We start from the raw sequence: 16,589 nt of genomic DNA on the forward strand, positions 1-16,589 counted from the left end.
TCAAATTTCTGCCCCTCAGCTTCAGTAACTCCGCAGCCTTAGGTAAATAACAGACTTCTGTGCCTCCGTTTCCTCATTTATAAGTTTAACTTGGGTGATCACAGCTACTTCACTCAGTTAAGAAAATAGCTTCACTTTGCTTTTGTGTAGGGCTCTTCCAGAACATTAGCCACCATGAACTGTTAGTCGTGATGATCAGAGACTGTCAGAGGTTTCTTTTTATTGGAAAGGGAGATGTTTATTCAGGATCCCCTAAGATTTTGTAATAAAGATAAATTAGGTAGTAATGTTTTGGTGGAGGCTGTAAGGTATAGTCATTGGATACAAGGCCCTTACAGGCAATGGGAATCACCCTTGTCTAGCAGGATGACACTTAAACTTGTCTCAGGCTCGGAAGGCGACTCATCGAGGTGTCACTTGCTTCTGGGTCAGAAGTTGAAGATCCAGGAAGCATGGAAATGTGAACAGCTTTGTGATGGCAGGGAGTTTGGAGAGAACCCCTGGGTACTGAGACCTGTCCAGCATCAGGGTTGAGAAGAAGCGGGTAGAATCAAGGCCCAGAAGGTGGGATGGGGTTGGGGTGGGGCTGCAAGAGAGGAAGTGGGTAGCGTTGGTAAGACCTCAGAATTGAGGTGGGAGCAGAGGTCTTCATGGCAGGGAAATCCCTCTAACAGAAACAGGAAACTGGGGAAGCATGAGTTAGGGATGAGATGGCAGGACTGCGGAGTCATACCAGTTTGCAGTACAGATAGGGAAATGTAAGAGAAGTAGTCAGGCTAACAACTGAGTCGTGCAGATGAAATCTGGGGGTCTTTGAAACTTGGCCCTCTAGACTGCATTTCTCAGATAGTGAATTCTAAGGTGCGTGTCACGCAGGGTGGGGAAGAGGGACTTCATTTCAGTTGTAGGAGTCACCAGGAAAGCTTCTCAGTTGGTCCTTCAGTCCCTCTGCTGTTTCAGTTCTTTTTTTTTTTTTTTTTTTTTAAAGATTTATTTATTTAATGTATATAAGTACAGTGTAGCTGTCTTCAGACACACCAGAAGAGGGCATCAGATCTCATTACAGATGGTTGTGGTTGCTGGGAATTGAACTCAGGACCTCTGGAAGAGCAGTCAGTGCTCTTAACCACTGAGCCATCTCTCCAGCCCTCCAGTTCTTAAGCTGGGTGAAGAACTTCCTGTTTCCTTTTTGTCCACCACACAAAGAGAGCTGCTGCCCTTCTTAAAGAACAAAAACAAAAAAAAAAAACTGGGAAGAATTTGGCTTAAATTATAAAATTCAAAGGTATATTTAAAAATCTTAGCTATTTCATAAGACAATCTAAGGAAAAAGCACACAAGGTTAAATTTCAAAAATTGTAAGACCAAAAATGTTTTATGGCCTGACATTTTGCGTGTGGTTTTCAATGGGTATAAATATACCCAGTGGGTGTGTGGGTGGCTTCTCATGTTTTGGATAACGGTGAGATGCCGAGCTTTGAGCTCTGAGATGAGAGCTATAATTACGAAACGATGCCTTCCTGGGATTGGTTTTTGGGTGGATGTTGGTTATTTGGAAATCCAGCAAGTCAGGATCCAGAGCATCAATCCCTGCCTTTCTCCAAAAGTTAGAATTGTGATTGGCAGTGGGAGGAGCCTAGGCTTGGGTCTTTTCCAGCCTTTTCTCTGCTGCATGACCATTCACATGCATGGCAGAACAGAAGTGAAGGCTGGTATGACGGCTTCTCCAAGCCTAGTGCCCAATAGCCACCACGCAGCTGCTATGGAAACATTTCTAAATATAATCCAGGGCTGGCTTCACATGCTCCTCCCCCACGACTCAGCGGATGTGGTAAACACCCTAAAAATACCTATGGTCTGAACTTTTGAGGTATCTGAGAGGAAGGGGCAGACACAGGTCTGGGGCTGGAAGTCCGGCACTATTGGAAGGCTCCCTCATCCTCCAGGACAGTTGCCCACTGGGCCTGTGTGTGAGGCCTGTGTATGAGGCCTGTGTGTGAGGGAAGCTGTGGCCCATGTTGTTCCACTCAAGGCTAAGTGCTTGCTCTCTAGTCTTGTATTTACTGTTGGCAGGTTTCAAGGAAACTATTCATAGAATGGACATCTGTTCCCTGTCCCATTGACTTCAAACCTGCAGCTGCCACCACACAGGCAAGGGGTTGAATTTTTTTGCTTTATTTCAGAAAATCAGAGCTGCCATGTAGTCTAGTATTCACAGACCAATTAAAATCTGCCAGCCCTAGTGTTGGCAGAGTCACATGTCTTGCCCATATAGTAACCATAGGAATTTGAGAATGGACCAGCTTTGGTTGTTAAGTCATACTCATGACCCCACAATAGAAAAAAAATAAGACTTAAAAAGTCTTTTAAAATCATTGACTAAGTTATCATACACAGCCTTTCCTTTCTTTTAGTTAGAAAAACAGAACTGCGAGGCTGGGGAATAGCATGAGGTCCTGAGTTCAGAATCTCAGCAGGACATAAAAAAGCCAGCTGTGGTGATGTGGGCTGCTTAACAGTAGTGCTGGGCCCAGAGACAGCTGGATCCCTGAAGTTCATTTGTCCACAGCCCAGCCTATTTAAACTCCAGGTTTAGTGAGAAACCCTGTCTCAAAAAATAATGTGGGGACTGATTAAGGAAGCCAATCAAAACAGACCCCAGGCCTCCATACACATTAACATACATGTAATTATATATCCCCAAACATTACACACACCCACATACGCATGTGTATGAATGCGCACACACACATACACACACACACACAGAGAGAGAGAGAGAGAGAGAGAAGTTTGTTTCTTCATCCACATTCAGTATTAGAATACCAAGTCCGCTGGTGACAGCCATAGCTGGAGTCCCAGCAATCTTGTCTCCCAGAAGGCTTTCCATGTTTGACTTCCTGACTTGGAGAATCATAGCTAGGATACTGTAATTGACTGACCACAGATGACTTCTGTCTCTCAGGGAGGAAAAGCTTCGCAGTTGATCTCTAATGCTCAGGAGATGTGCTCAAAGTTGTGTTAATGGTCAGCACTGTCATCTAAGACAGATGAGCCTCTCAACTCCAATGCCTGACTGTGCTCCCCCCACCCCCCCCACCCCCCCACCCCCCTCTTCCACCAGTCCACACTGAGGAGGTCCTGTGTGTGCAGAGCACCTTCGTGAAGAAGTGCTACTAAGCCTGGACAGGAAATGAAGAGACGGACGTGCTTTGTGTGTTGAGAAGTTTTTTTTTTTTTTTTTTTAATTTTTGGTGGTTGCTGGGATTTGAACTCTGGACCTTCGGAAGAGCAGTCGGGTGCTCTTACCCACTGAGCCATCTCACCAGCCCCCGTGTTGAGAAGTTTTAAATGCATTGCCTTATGGTGGTTATAACAATGTTTCTTAATTGTAGCCTTCTGTATCTTCCACTGTGAGCATCTCAGAGCCCCGGTTGTGTTTCTGGAACAATGTTTGTTTGCATGTGTAGGAAATGAATGGAATGTTTTTCTTGAATGATGGAAGCTGTTAATTTTTTTTTTTTTAATGTCACCTAGTGCATATTTGAACTAGTCACTTCTAAGCTCCTATTTCCTGGAACTGTATACTTAATGCAGGGAATGAGGTCCCTAGGGAGGTAGTGTAAGACCCCCCCTAAGCTGGGCCTCCGCTCAAGTCTGGGGATGAGTTGGCCAACACCCCAACACCCAACACCCCAATGAGAAAACCACACCTGGTGAAAACTGCAAGAGGTTTTATGATCTGCTAGCTAGGGGGCTTTTAACAGCTAGCGGAGGAGTTGGGAGGAGTTGGCTACAGCTCCTTTGGGGGTGGTGGTGAGCTGCAGCTTCCTCTCCGGCCTCAATCTCTATGTCCTTGTAGGTCTTCCTACAATTATCGCGTCTCTGGCTGTAAGGCACAGAAACAAAAAGGCTTTTTGCTGGCTATAGAGAACAAAGAGCTGCTTTCTAACTGTATTTTTAAAGATCAGGGAAAACAAGCTTGGGGAAATGTTTTAGGGGCTCTACCTTTCGGGGTCTCACAGTAGTCTGCTTTTGGAGGGAGGCTGTAAGAGGAGGAGGTTCCGGGGTTGGTAGTGAAGAAGCCAGGGAAGGCTTGGACACCAGGACATCCGTGTATGTCACAAGGATCTTGGAAATAATGGTGTAGTTCCTGGTTCTTCAAGCATTTCTTCTCTTAAATTCCAGAATGAAGAGCTGCGAAACTTATCACTTTCTGGCCATGTTGGATTTGACAGTCTGCCCGACCAGCTGGTCAACAAATCCACTTCTCAAGGATTCTGTTTCAACATCCTGTGCGTGGGTAAGTGACGGTCGCACCTGTTGCACAGAAGGGGACATGATGGTTGTGGGAAAGGAGGGTGATTGTTTATTACCTTTGCCTCCAGTGGAGCAAGCTAATAATCATGGCTGTCCCTGTGAGGCACCACTGTGAAGAGTCGAGCTATATTTGATAAGCGCTTTGTAGTTTTGTGGTACTATTCAAATTGTCTTCATTTCTGTTCTGTGGTCACGCATGCAACTGGCCAGTCTTATACTGTCATGAAAACATTTGTCTTAATTTTTCATGGAGAAGGGGAGCTGGACCCTAATTAGACTATAGGAAATGGAAGGAACTCAGGTATGTACTGTAAAAGCATCCAAAAGCCTTCAAGCCAGTGCTTCTCAACCTGTGAGTCCTCACCTCTTGGGGGAGGGGGTCATCTGATCCTTTTATAGTAGTCACCTAAGCCCATTGGAAACATCAGATATTTATTATGATTCCTAACAGTAGTAAAATTACAGCTATGAAGCAGCAACAAAAGTAGTTTTATGGTTGGGGGTGTCACCGTCGCATGAGGAGCTGTGCTAAATGGTCGCAGCATGAGGAAGGCTGAGAACCACTGCTTTAAGCAGTGTGTTCCTCAAGTCTCTAATCTCTACTGTAAATGTAACTTCCCCTGGGAGCCTTCTAAAGACTCATCAAAGCAAGAAGAGTTAAAATGACTTTTGACACTTCAGTAAGCCTTCGCTCTCAGGACAGAAGCAAAATCCAGGGTTCTATCTCTATCTGACCTGGCGTTCTTCAACTGGGTTCAAAATTTAACTTTGTTTTATTCCTTAAAGAGATCTGACTTGCTCCCTCCATAGGTCTTATTCACGTGGTCCTCTTCCCAGTGAGTGTCCTGCTATAACCCTGGTCACCTCTGGCCTGGGGGTGGGGGTGGGGGCGGCTTCCTTCCTCTCTCCAGATGCATTCGTCTTAAATTAAGAAGGGAAAGGTAGAAAAAGGCTGACAAACATGAAAATCAAAGTAATAAATCTGTTATCTTGATTAAAAGTATTCCTGAAACCCCATCACTTTGCAGAGCAGTGAGCTGGTCTGCGCTGGTGTTTTGTTGTCACAGGCTCCTTGGCGTATTCTTTAGGACGTCACGGTGAGATACAGGGAAACATTTCACTGTGTGACACCTCCCTATTCCCCCTACCCTACTTTTCCCTACCCCCAACCCCTCACCCCCAGTCTAAACCCGACAGAGTGTATTAGACTGACAAATTGGAAGGTTTGCCCTCAGCATGAGGAGCAGGTAGGGAGCAGATGTCTTTCTTCTTCAGGAGCCTGTCAACATGTAGCTGGCGTGCAAGACACATGAAAGTCAATAGTGTAGAATGTGACAATCTGCCAGTGGCCTGGGCCAGCTTGTTCTCTGGCACCGTGTTTTAAGCCTTGGAAAGGAGAATGGCGGGAGAGACCTGGCCAAAGCAGCCGCCTCCCCGTCTCCCTGTGTGCAAGCCTTTTGATACGGAACAAGTTACAGGCCCCCCCGAGTTACCGTTGGTACTGCACAGTTGTACTTTTGGTATGTGCTCACTGTAAAGCAGGGCAGTTCTTCCTCAGAGTAGCAGTTTGCTGATTTTGTATTGGAAAGTGTACTAAATTTTAACTTCGGGCCAATTACTGTTCTGACTTCTCTCCCAAGCCTCCCAGGCTCTCTTTCCAAAATCGGCTTCATGAGTTGATCTGAGATCTGCGCTTTGTCTCCTGCACCGTAGTGAGAGCTAGCCCGTGGGACAGGGTAGGATCTAACTGGGTACATGGCATGCATGGCTCGGTGACTGAGCCCTCATGTAAAATAGCACTGTTTTGATGTAGGTTGGATTCTCTTATATTAATGGTCTGTTAGATTTAGAAGAAGTATCTGCCTTGCCCCCTCTCCTGGAGAAGTAGTAGTACCGTGGTTCATACCTGGGCAGTTGCATCCATTCGTAAGTTCAGCGTTTCAAAGTAATTAACACAACACATGCTTATTATTGAAAGTTACAAACCCTGGACCTGGATCTTACTCACAGATAACCCCAGGATGCTTCAAGGATGCTTTCCACCTCTTTGTCTGTTAAGAAATTCAGTCTGGTGGCTTGTAACACAACCAGGGTGTATCCCCTTCCAGTTGTGTAGGCAGAAGTCGGCATGGGTCTGTAGGTGGCCTTCTCCTTAGGGAGCATAAATCCATTACTCTTTATAATTGCAGAGGATGCCCACACCCTTAGCTCCTGGACCCTTTCCCTCATCTTCAGTGCAACCAAAGCCTTTATTTGATTATCGTTCTTACAGTAGGAAGTTCTTTTTCAGAGACTTGGAGAAATCCAACTTAAGTGTAGCTAGGATTGCCTTCCCCAGGGTAGGGTCAGAAAATAGCATATTAAATAATGCAATTAAGAACAACCGGCTGGGGCTGGAGAGAGATGGCTCAACCGTTAAGAGCGGTGGCTGTCCTCTAGAGAACACAGGTTCGATTCCCAGCACCCACATGGCAGCTCACAACCATCTGTAACTAACATTTGCATAGACACACATACAGGAAAAATACCAGTTCACTGGCTCCAGGGCAGGGGACATGGCTTGGTGAGCAAGCACACTTGCTAAGTAAGTGTGAGGACCTGAGTTCAGATCTCTAGGGCCTCTGTATAAGCTGGGTGCATCCTGCACCTCTTTGAGATGGAGCTGGAGGCAGGGCCTCGGGGGACAGCTGGTCTGGCAGACACAGTCAGAAAACAAGAGACCCTGTCTCCAATGAAAGGCCACGGCTTTCACACTCAGAGTCTCTTACTTACACACACATCCTTGTGCACACACATCCTTGTGCACACACACACACACACACACACACACACACACACACACACACACACAGCGGGTTCCCGAGATGCAAGCATGAGCTCAGAACACTGCCCACTTCGTGGTGTTGCTTGCTACTGCTGGCTTATTTGTGTTTGGACATTTCCTTTCCAGCAATCTGGCCTCCAGAAATTACCAGCAGGGAAAGAACAAGGCATTCCCTGACACAGATCACTGAATACCACAGATTTTTCTGAGTGTGGTTCCCATCCTGTCTGGGAGTGGAGGTCAGTGTACTCCAAAACACAAGTGGCTCCCTACAGGAAAGAAGACTTTCTCAGAAGGGAGCTTGGGGACAGATAAGGACAGATAAGAACCGCTCGCAGGTGCATAGGTGTCTGGGGGTGTGATTTACACAAAGGACCATGCTGTTTCTGGCCTTTAATATTTTTTTGCTCTATAGTAAATCCTGGATATCCTTCCAAGATAGGGTATGCAATTCTCCCAATTTCCTTTGGAGTCTCTATAATTTGGCTGTGGTTTGAGTCTGTCCTCCTAAGAGTTCATATGCTGGGGACCTAGCCTTGGTGCAAGTCCTGAGACATTGTGGGACCTTTAAGAATGGTGTGTCTGTGAGAGGAGCTTAGGTTTTGTCTACAGAAGGGATTAAAGTGGTTCTTCTGGGTCTCTGATTCTGATCTGAGAGGGCAGTGGTGGAGGTTTATTCTGGCCATCCCCCAGCCTCTGGCTTCTTGTCTGACCATGAGCTTTCTTATGTGTTCCTCATTCATGTTATCAGATCTTACGCATCTCCATCCCACCCTTTCCCCGGAAAGGCTGGAAACAGCTCATCAGTTAAAATGAGTGAAAATCAAGTTGACCCCAGAACCAAAGGGGAAGCCCAAGTTAGAATCAGAACTCAAGGCCTGTTGTCAGACTTGTCTGCAACAGTTGTCATATTATGTGCCAGACACAAATGAAAAGTTTAGTGTGGGACAGATTTATTAAGTGAAAAAACAGAAATAATTACCTCAGACAAAACTCACCCAAGAAAATTTCGTATGTATTTTTCAGAAAAGAGGCACGGGTGGACGTTGTGGTTAGAGTTTGGGAGTGTTCCTGAATACAATCAGAGGCAACAGCACAACGTGTCACGTGGTCTTTTAAATCCCCTGGCAGGCTGGCACTATGATGCCAAGGCATGTTTCATCAAAGGCCAGTGTGTGAGGAGTAATAATGTAGCTTTCAGCTGTCTGGTTACCAGCACTGTCCAAGAATAAACTCTGCTCTTTAAGGGAGGCCAGCAGACCCCTGTGTGCAGCTTCGCACCTAAGTAGCTAGGTTGGGGACTTAGAGTGAATGGTTCAACTCAGGCTTCGGTCTGATCCATCTGCAGCTCTGGCTGTGTTTAACATCCACCCGAGAGCTGGAGTGAGTCTGAGAGTAAAGAGAAGGGTAGGAATACTTCCCTCTCCTTCATTAGCAGGAACCACAGAAACAGGAGCTGCAGAGAGCACTCCACCAATGTCTTCAGTGACTGCCGAAGCTATGAGCTCAGGGTGATGAACTGATGACAGAACGTCAACACAAGGAACAGGCCACCGAAGTGGCAAGTCTCTGTCATATGACCAGCTACACTGCCGTTTTGACTTTCTGTTGGCATTAACAAGTGCCTGGTGCTTTGCTGTGAGTTTGAAATGGTGCAGCGTTGGTGTCAGACACCAATTTTCTGAAGATGCCATTAGTTAATCAGCATGCAAGCACAATACTCAGACACACCAAATAAAAATAAATCTTTTTTTTTTTTTTTTTTTTTTTTAAAACCAACACCAAAAGAGTGGGGAAAAGACATGTTTTTGCTTGGGAGGATCTTTAAGGTATAGACAGGGCCCTGCAGTCAAAGTTTACCAGTGGTTCTCAACTTGTGGGTCACAACCCCTTTGTATATCATATTTTACGTTATAATTCATAATTGTAAAATTACAGTTATCAAGGAGCCACAAGAATAATTTTATGGTTGGGGGGTCACTGCCACATGAGGAACTACATTAAAGGGTTTCAGTATTAGGAAGGTTGAGAACCACTGGTTTACACAGACGATTCAAAAGCTCATGCCCTGAAAATCTCCCCTTTGTCAGGCATGGTGGCGTGGGCCTCTCAGCCTTACACATGGGAGGCAGAGGTATAAGATCTTAAGTTTGAGGCTTACCTGGGCTACATTTATGAGTTCAAGACCAGCCTAGGCTACAAAGCAAGCAAGCAATCAAACAAAAGGAATAGCCAGGTGTGGTGCACAAGGCTTGGGTCCCAGTACCCGGTGAGTTCAAGGATAGCCAGGGCTGCACAGTGAGACTCTGTCTCAGAAATAAAGATAAACGGAAGATGGCTAAAGAACAGCAAATGAAGGAGTTGGCATGCAGCCGAGTGATTAAACACTTGCGTAGCTTAAATAGGACTCCAGACTTGCGAAGAAGAAGACAACCCCCCTGGGTTTTCTGTGGCCCCTTCTACCTCCAGCTTCCCAGTTTCCCACTGCCGGCCGTTTGGAGAATCACACCAGCCTCCAGCTGTGTAGCCGTGTCTAATTACAGCTCTCAAAAGCACAGACCTGGGAAGCAAAACACATGGAAATTTGGAAGAAAGTGGGGTTTTTTTCAACCAGCTGATTAACTCTGTACTATAAGTAGGGTCCAGAATCCTAATTGTTCACAGTTTCTACCTTAATACAAACCATCATTAGGCACAACTGTGTCTTTTTTAAAAGATGACTGCTGGTGTTCCCAATCCACACGCACTTAAGTGATTCCCATCCAGTAAAAGGAGATGGTGATTTCAGTCTCAGCCTAGAATCCTTGCCTTGTAAATGCAAGTCTTATTGCTGTCCCTGGGGAAAGATGAGAGAGAAGTAGGTCACTCTCCTGACAACCTTTGGCACAGTGGAAACTTCTGGGGGTTGGGGGACACTGCTTGCCTCTTGGCCAATGTCCTGTAAGGACAGTTTTCCGAGAACCAAGTGGTCCCCGTGCAGCGTGTGCTCACAGTCACCGCCATCAGCAGGCTGTCTGCCTACCAGAGTCCTAGGCTCCCAAGGGAAGCCTCCTCTTTTTTATCTCTGTCCATCAGACAGTAATTTTGTTTTGCTCATAGCTAATCTGTGTGAAGATGAGTCTTGGCTGTGTGCTTGGGAAGGGCTGCTCTTTAGGAAGCCGACTGGCTTATATTATTTTTATATTGGTGTGTGTGTATGTGTGTGTGTGCGTGCATGTGTGTGTATGTATGTGCATGTGTGTGTGTGTGCGTGTGTGTGCGTGTATGTGCATGTGTGTGTGCATGTGTGTGTGTGTGTCTGTGCGCGTGCGCGAGCGTGTGTGTGACATACGCGTGCATGTATATTCAGGAAAGTAAGAAAGCTCAAACTCAGTCTCAGTTTCTCTCCAGCCAGACGCAGAGCCATCTGGAATGACACTCAGGTCATATCTGAGGTTTGAGCTGCCACCCGCTGTGTGCATTTACCCTGAAATCCCCACACTCAAATGCTGCCTTTATAACTCAGTTTCCAGTGCCTAGCCCCTCTGTACTGATCTCTTCTCCTCTCCCATATTCCCAGGTAGTGCTTGGTCCCCACAGCTTCCTTGTGCTCACAACCTTCCCTCTGTCATCATCTCAGCCCGTTTACTTCTCTCTGTACACTGTTCCTTATGCCATGACAGTGTGCTACTGATGGTCTCTCAGTCAGAGAAGTTCCACATGGATGGCTTTCCTGTGTAGCATCAGTGCAGCCAGGCCTCTGCACTTGCCTTTGGGTAAGAGGTGAAGTTGTAGGCCAGTTTTCTGTGGAGACTCCCACAGGGAGGTCACAGGGGAAAAGGTGTGGTCTTGCTCTTAAGAAGAATGGCCAGGCACCAGAAAGAATGGCAGGCACCTCAAGTGCCCCCTTCAACCAGAGTCTGATTGGTATTCGGTTCTGTTCTAGACCAGATTCAACGATACGAGAGGACACCGTATCAACCTAGTTCATTGTTGTGTTTTCTGAAGTTGGCACAGGGCAGTGTTCATAGTAGGCACTGGAAAAATACTGGCTGGTTGAGGGCTGATAGAGGAGGAAACTATGATTTTAGATATATCAGGGACACAATGGGAAAGGTTAAAGGGTAACAGAAATGTGCTTGAACAATGTTTATTGAAGAAATGAATCAAAGCCTAAATGGCAAACCACATCAGACTGTTCATCAGAAAGCCCTCTACCCACTTTGACATTGCGTTGGGAAGCAAGGATTACACTAATATAAAGTTCTAATCACTCCTTTTTGTCCACCTAGTGAGAAAATTGCCTTAAGGCTGCAGGTTGCAGAATCCCTCCTTTCCTCTGGGGCTGAAAAGTGAATGCCTCTTGCCTTCAGCTCTTCCAAGAACAGTGTCAGGTCGGGGCCAGGATTTGCTGAAGGGGGCTGATATGTGTTGACACATTTAATTGATCTAAGAGGACATTTTGCTGATTACATTAAAAAGGAGCACTTTATGGCCAGTGCACCTTGAGTTTTCCCTCCTCCTCTTGATAATCATGTCTGTACTCAACCACACCACCAGAGACAGGGCTCGGTTCTCTGTTCCGGAGTTCCGAGACCCAGCAGATGAACCAGGGTTATGGGAGACTTATGCGTGGTCCCAAGCTGAAGGCTCAGAATCTTCAACACATCCTGGCTTCACGTTCGAGCTGCCTGGTTGGACTGATACTGTTGTTTTGCTGTCCTTCCCTCTGCTTTGTGCATCTGAGGAGCCTGTATCTTGACTTGAAATATCACTGTGAATCAGTAAAGTCATTGCTTCGAGTCCCGTTTCAAAGATCGAAAATGTGAGCTGTGAAATTCAAAAACTATTAAGTCTTTGTTATCTTGACTTTGTTATGTTTGTCATCTCTGCTCTGCAGAGGAGAGGGGAAGGGGAGAATGGGGGAAGGGGAGGAGGAGAGAGTGAGAGACAGAGACAGACAGAGGTTTGGCAAAGACACCTAGCCATAGCTGTAACAGAGAGTTGGAATGAATCTAAACACTAGGCCCATGTAAACTAGGTTAAAACCCTGGCTCTGCCATTTTACATTGTGACCTTAAATAAGATATTTAGGAGCCTAAATGCTGTGTCTGCCAAGGGCAGTGAAACTATAATGCCTGGGTGGGGGGAGGGTGCAGGGAGTGTTAATGAGAGACTAAGTAAGTAGAGCCTCCTATCTTGGGCCTGGCACAAAGTAAGCACTTAGCAAGTTTAGTGGTTATTGTTATCACAGTGATGTTTTGAAATATATAAATCTTTTTAAACATTAAATCCACTAATGTATTTTTCTCTAAGTAATAACTTTACAGATTGATTTAGTAGAGAGAGAGAGAGAGAGAGAGAGAGAGAGAGAGAGAGAGAGAGAGTTTTTATCCTTGCGGTATACAAAGTAGCCATGGGGAGACTCACAGGTACTGGCTACCGAAGGGTTAAAAATATCTCCTCCCCCCACACCCCATTCTAGTGATCAAGCTCAGGGCTTGTGTGCCAGGCATATGTTCTGCCAATGAGCTGCATCTTCAGCTATTTCTTTTTACTTTTTATTTTGAGGCAGAGTCTCACTAAGTTGTTCAATGTGTAACCCTCCTGCCACAGACTCCTGAGTTGTGGGGAGAGCAGGCTAGCACCGCTAGGCCTGGCTGTGAGAAAATAGCCCTATCTGTAAGTTCAAGCCCCACTTCTACCGAATTCCTCATACTGAATTTAGAGACCATTCTAAGGCAGTGTTCCCTAGATCATCTAGAGAAAGAATTATGGCATTTACAGTGAAATTTCCCGTCATGTGTCTTTCCGTTCATGTTGACCAGATATCCGGTCGGTCATATTGCCCTCCCCGCTTTTTAACCTGGCTTTGACTTTTCTTTTGTGGTTATATAGGTGAGACAGGTATTGGCAAATCCACATTGATGGACACTTTATTCAACACCAAATTTGAAAGTGACCCAGCTACTCACAACGAGCCAGGCGTCCGGTTAAAAGCCAGAAGTTATGAACTCCAGGAAAGCAACGTACGGCTGAAGCTAACAATCGTTGACACAGTGGGATTTGGAGACCAGATTAATAAAGATGACAGGTACGTCCTAACAGTTTTGTAGCTATAGAAATGGGTTAGGAGGTAGGAAGCTCTATCTCAAGAAGGCTCCAGCCCAGGTAAATTCCGAGGCCTTAAGACTTTGGGCACAGAATTACCAAATTGTGTGTGAATAGCAATTAGGAAGATTAGTTGAGCCTAATGAGGAATTTAGCCCAACTGGATGCATTAAAATGTTCTCTACAGAGGCAGGATTACCTAATTATGTAATTTATGCTATAAAATCCTGTGTGTGTATGGGAAAACAACTCTTTTCTTTCTTTTTTTTTTTTCAAGATTTATTTATTTTATGTATATGAGTGCAGTGTAGCTGCCTTCAGACACAACAGAAGAGGCCATCGGATCCCTTTACAGATGGTTGTGAGCCACCATGTGGTTGCTGGGAATTGAACTCAGGACCTCTGGAAGAGCAATCAGTGCTCTTAACCTCTGAGCCATCTCTTCAGCCCCAGAAGATAACTCTTAATTAAAAAAGTAAAATATCTTAAAAGCATTTTGGCACAGTGGTTTTTGAATACAGATCGAGGTTGCCCGATACCAGTGGATTTTTATGTAATCATAAAATCTGGCTCTAATTCATCACATAAGCTGGAAGCTATATTGTAGAATACTATAGTTAGTTTTTATTTTGTAAAACACATGGCCCACAGCACATAAATGTGGCTCTTCATGGTGAGTGGCTGTTTGCGTCTCCTTGAAGGAAGCTGTTAATTCTTAAAGCTTGCCAGAGTGTAATGTGTATCTTACCTCAGCTCTTAGGGTCATCCCCTCTCTCCTCTCAAGGTCAGTGAACCTGTCCTTCAATCTTAACTTTGGATGTCTTGACTGTTGAAAATAGGCCATTTGTTCTCAATCTGTTATCTGAACCTCTGGTCTATAAGCCCCTGATTTAGTTTCCCTGTAGTCTAAAGGAAATGGGTTTCTTTACAGTTTGGCCAAACCACGGGCAGAAACCTAATCTCTACCACAGTGCCTATGGTAGCCTTATAACTTAGAGAAAACCACAAGGCCAAGGCTGGATCATGTAGAGGTCATTGTCCTTCCTGGGGTGGGAGGCAGACAAGGGGACTCAGCCCCTGGATACCTCCCTTGTCTTCATTAGTAGCAGGCCACCTGCATCCTTAGTCTGGAGGCCTGCTAGAATTCCAGGAGTTATTCTCTTACAAAGAGATTTAAGAAGGTTAAAGCCATCTCAGGCCCAAAAATGATTCTAGAAACCTTTTTGGATAATGACAACATTATGGGACTGCCTCTTTACTTAGAGTAGAAATAAGTTGTGGGATGTTTTGCTTATTGACAGTGTCGGTGCCAGAATTTTTAAAAATCCTTTCCTTAAAATGATGTGTGTGTTTCTGTAGTTATATTCTGCAAAAGGAGTTTGAAACCTTTTTATGTAAGAATGTGTGTCATCTAGATACATTTTAACAGTGCCTGTTAGACAGAAGTCCCATAGTTCACGGTGGAAATACGTCATTCATTCGTTAGCTGAGTGCTAAGGTCTGTTTTATCTGTGGAGTACTTTAAACACTCAAGTAGCCTGTGGTTGTCCTGTGATAAACAGGCAATAGTTACCTTTAGTGGAAAGGACTTTATTTGCATACAAAGTGGGGCCGTCTGTACGGAGCTGGGGAGGGGACAACCAAGCTCTGACTGTCCTGTGACTTTCAGTGCCAAGGTATGTTGCACCCAAAGGCCCTTTTAATGCCAAATGGAACAAATGAGAAATCCCCAGGGATCAGGAGAAGGGCACAGGTGCATTGTGGGAGCTGGAGACTGACAGGAGCTTCTTTCTGTACCCTGTGCTTTCAGGGACTGTGCACAGAGCAAAGCTTGTCTCTCAGCTCTTTGCTGGCTAGATTTCTTCTGGGAGTTAGGGAATGTCATGTTTATGCATTCCCTGCCTGGATTCTTGGCTCCCCATGGGACTGAGAACCAGGGGCCATCTAACCTCTTGCTGCTGGAGCCCCATTGCCTTTCCAGCTTCCAGTCATTGTCTCAGCCTGCCTCTGGCTTCTCGTTTGCCTCATTCACTCCTGACAGAGTTCTCAGGCTGGTGGGTTTTTACCAGCTAGCAACAAGCTGCAAGCCAGCTGAGCAAGCACAGTGCAGATCCTCGTATCTGCACCTCGAGTCCTCTTTAAGAAATTATCTGACTCATTTGGGTCAAATAATAGTTTCCAAGGAGACTCAGAAGAGAGGAAGTGTGATATTAACCTAACCTAGATACCAAATATTTTTTTCCTCTTTAATTTCTTGACAACTCTTGTGTAACCTCTTTGAATGGCCTTCAGAGCACTAAATCTATACCTCAAAAGGCAATGTTGGCAGTTGAGCGTACATTGAAATGACTGACCTAAAATTAGCTGCTGGACAATCTCTGTTTTCATCAAGATATTGGAAGTGCAATATGCATTTTTGCATCAGTGTGTAACCATATAGGAAGGGGTATGCTTGCTCTCAAGGCCAGGATTATCTTTTGCTGCTATGAGGCAGGCTGCTCTGCCATAGTTTTGGCACATCAAGAATGTCTCAGTGTGTTTATAGATTTGGGACATATTGGCATTCTTGAGACGTTATCTGCCTCTGACCTGGCCAGCTAGAAGGAGACAGGAAGAGGGGTCTGGGAGAGTTTCCTGTTATGTTTAAATCTTGTTTAAGGGCTTCCTTGCTCTTTCTGCCCCCATGGGTGAGGGCAAGGGGCAAGGACCAGTGGAGCCTTGCTGCCTTGATAGAACCAGAATAGTTTACTCCACCTTTGGGAGGTGCCATGAACTTTAAGGTAACCAACCTGAAAGTCATGGGTAATACATTCCACTGTGCAAGAATGATCAGAGAAGAAAATGGCTTAGAATAGTTTTTCCCTGTGACAACTGGTTTCACTGTAATTTTTGATGCCTAGCAGTACAGGAATAAAGTGAGGAGCACGAGGAATGCCCCCTCAAAGGGAATTATGTTAAAGCTGCTTGGTTCTCCCCAGCTCCTGCAGCCTGGAGAACTGGCCACACACAAAGTAACAGGGTTCTGTGCTTAGCCCTGAAAGTAACAGACAGTAGTTAAGTTAGGTGTAAGCTTTATCTTTCTGGCTGACTGCAGAAGTGGAAGGGGTTGAGGGACCTTGGAACTTGTTTCAAGGATATAAGGGCTGAAGAGCTGTCTGGCCTCTGGTCTCCTCCCCCCCCCCCCAAACTGTTTCTTTGTTTCTTTCCCGTAAAGAAACTTTGGCCTAAGGAAATAGGTCTCCAAGAGAACATGTCTTTTGCTTGTTTATAATGATGTAATTTCTCCTTCCTCCTTTCTCCCTAGTCCTCCCTCAGGTCCTTTCTCTTCCTGGACTTTACTTAAAACAAACAAACC

The 16,589-nt window shown here is 45.4% G+C and overlaps 1 protein-coding gene across 8 annotated transcripts in view; it reads left to right on the forward strand.

Annotated features, from left to right (window-relative positions):
• Positions 1-16,589, forward strand: part of Septin11 (septin 11) — an 86,097-nt gene that overhangs the window by 41,556 nt on the left and 27,952 nt on the right. For all 8 annotated transcript variants that reach the window (XM_029477669.1, XM_029477671.1, XM_029477672.1 and 5 more), the window contains exons 2-3: positions 4,189-4,303; positions 13,022-13,217. In XM_029477669.1, the coding sequence (XP_029333529.1) occupies positions 4,189-4,303; positions 13,022-13,217 (311 nt within the window). The remainder of the gene's footprint in view (positions 1-4,188; positions 4,304-13,021; positions 13,218-16,589) is intronic.

Source organism: Mus caroli, chromosome 5 (assembly GCF_900094665.2).
Source record: "Mus caroli chromosome 5, CAROLI_EIJ_v1.1, whole genome shotgun sequence".
Taxonomy (NCBI): domain Eukaryota; kingdom Metazoa; phylum Chordata; class Mammalia; order Rodentia; family Muridae; genus Mus; species Mus caroli.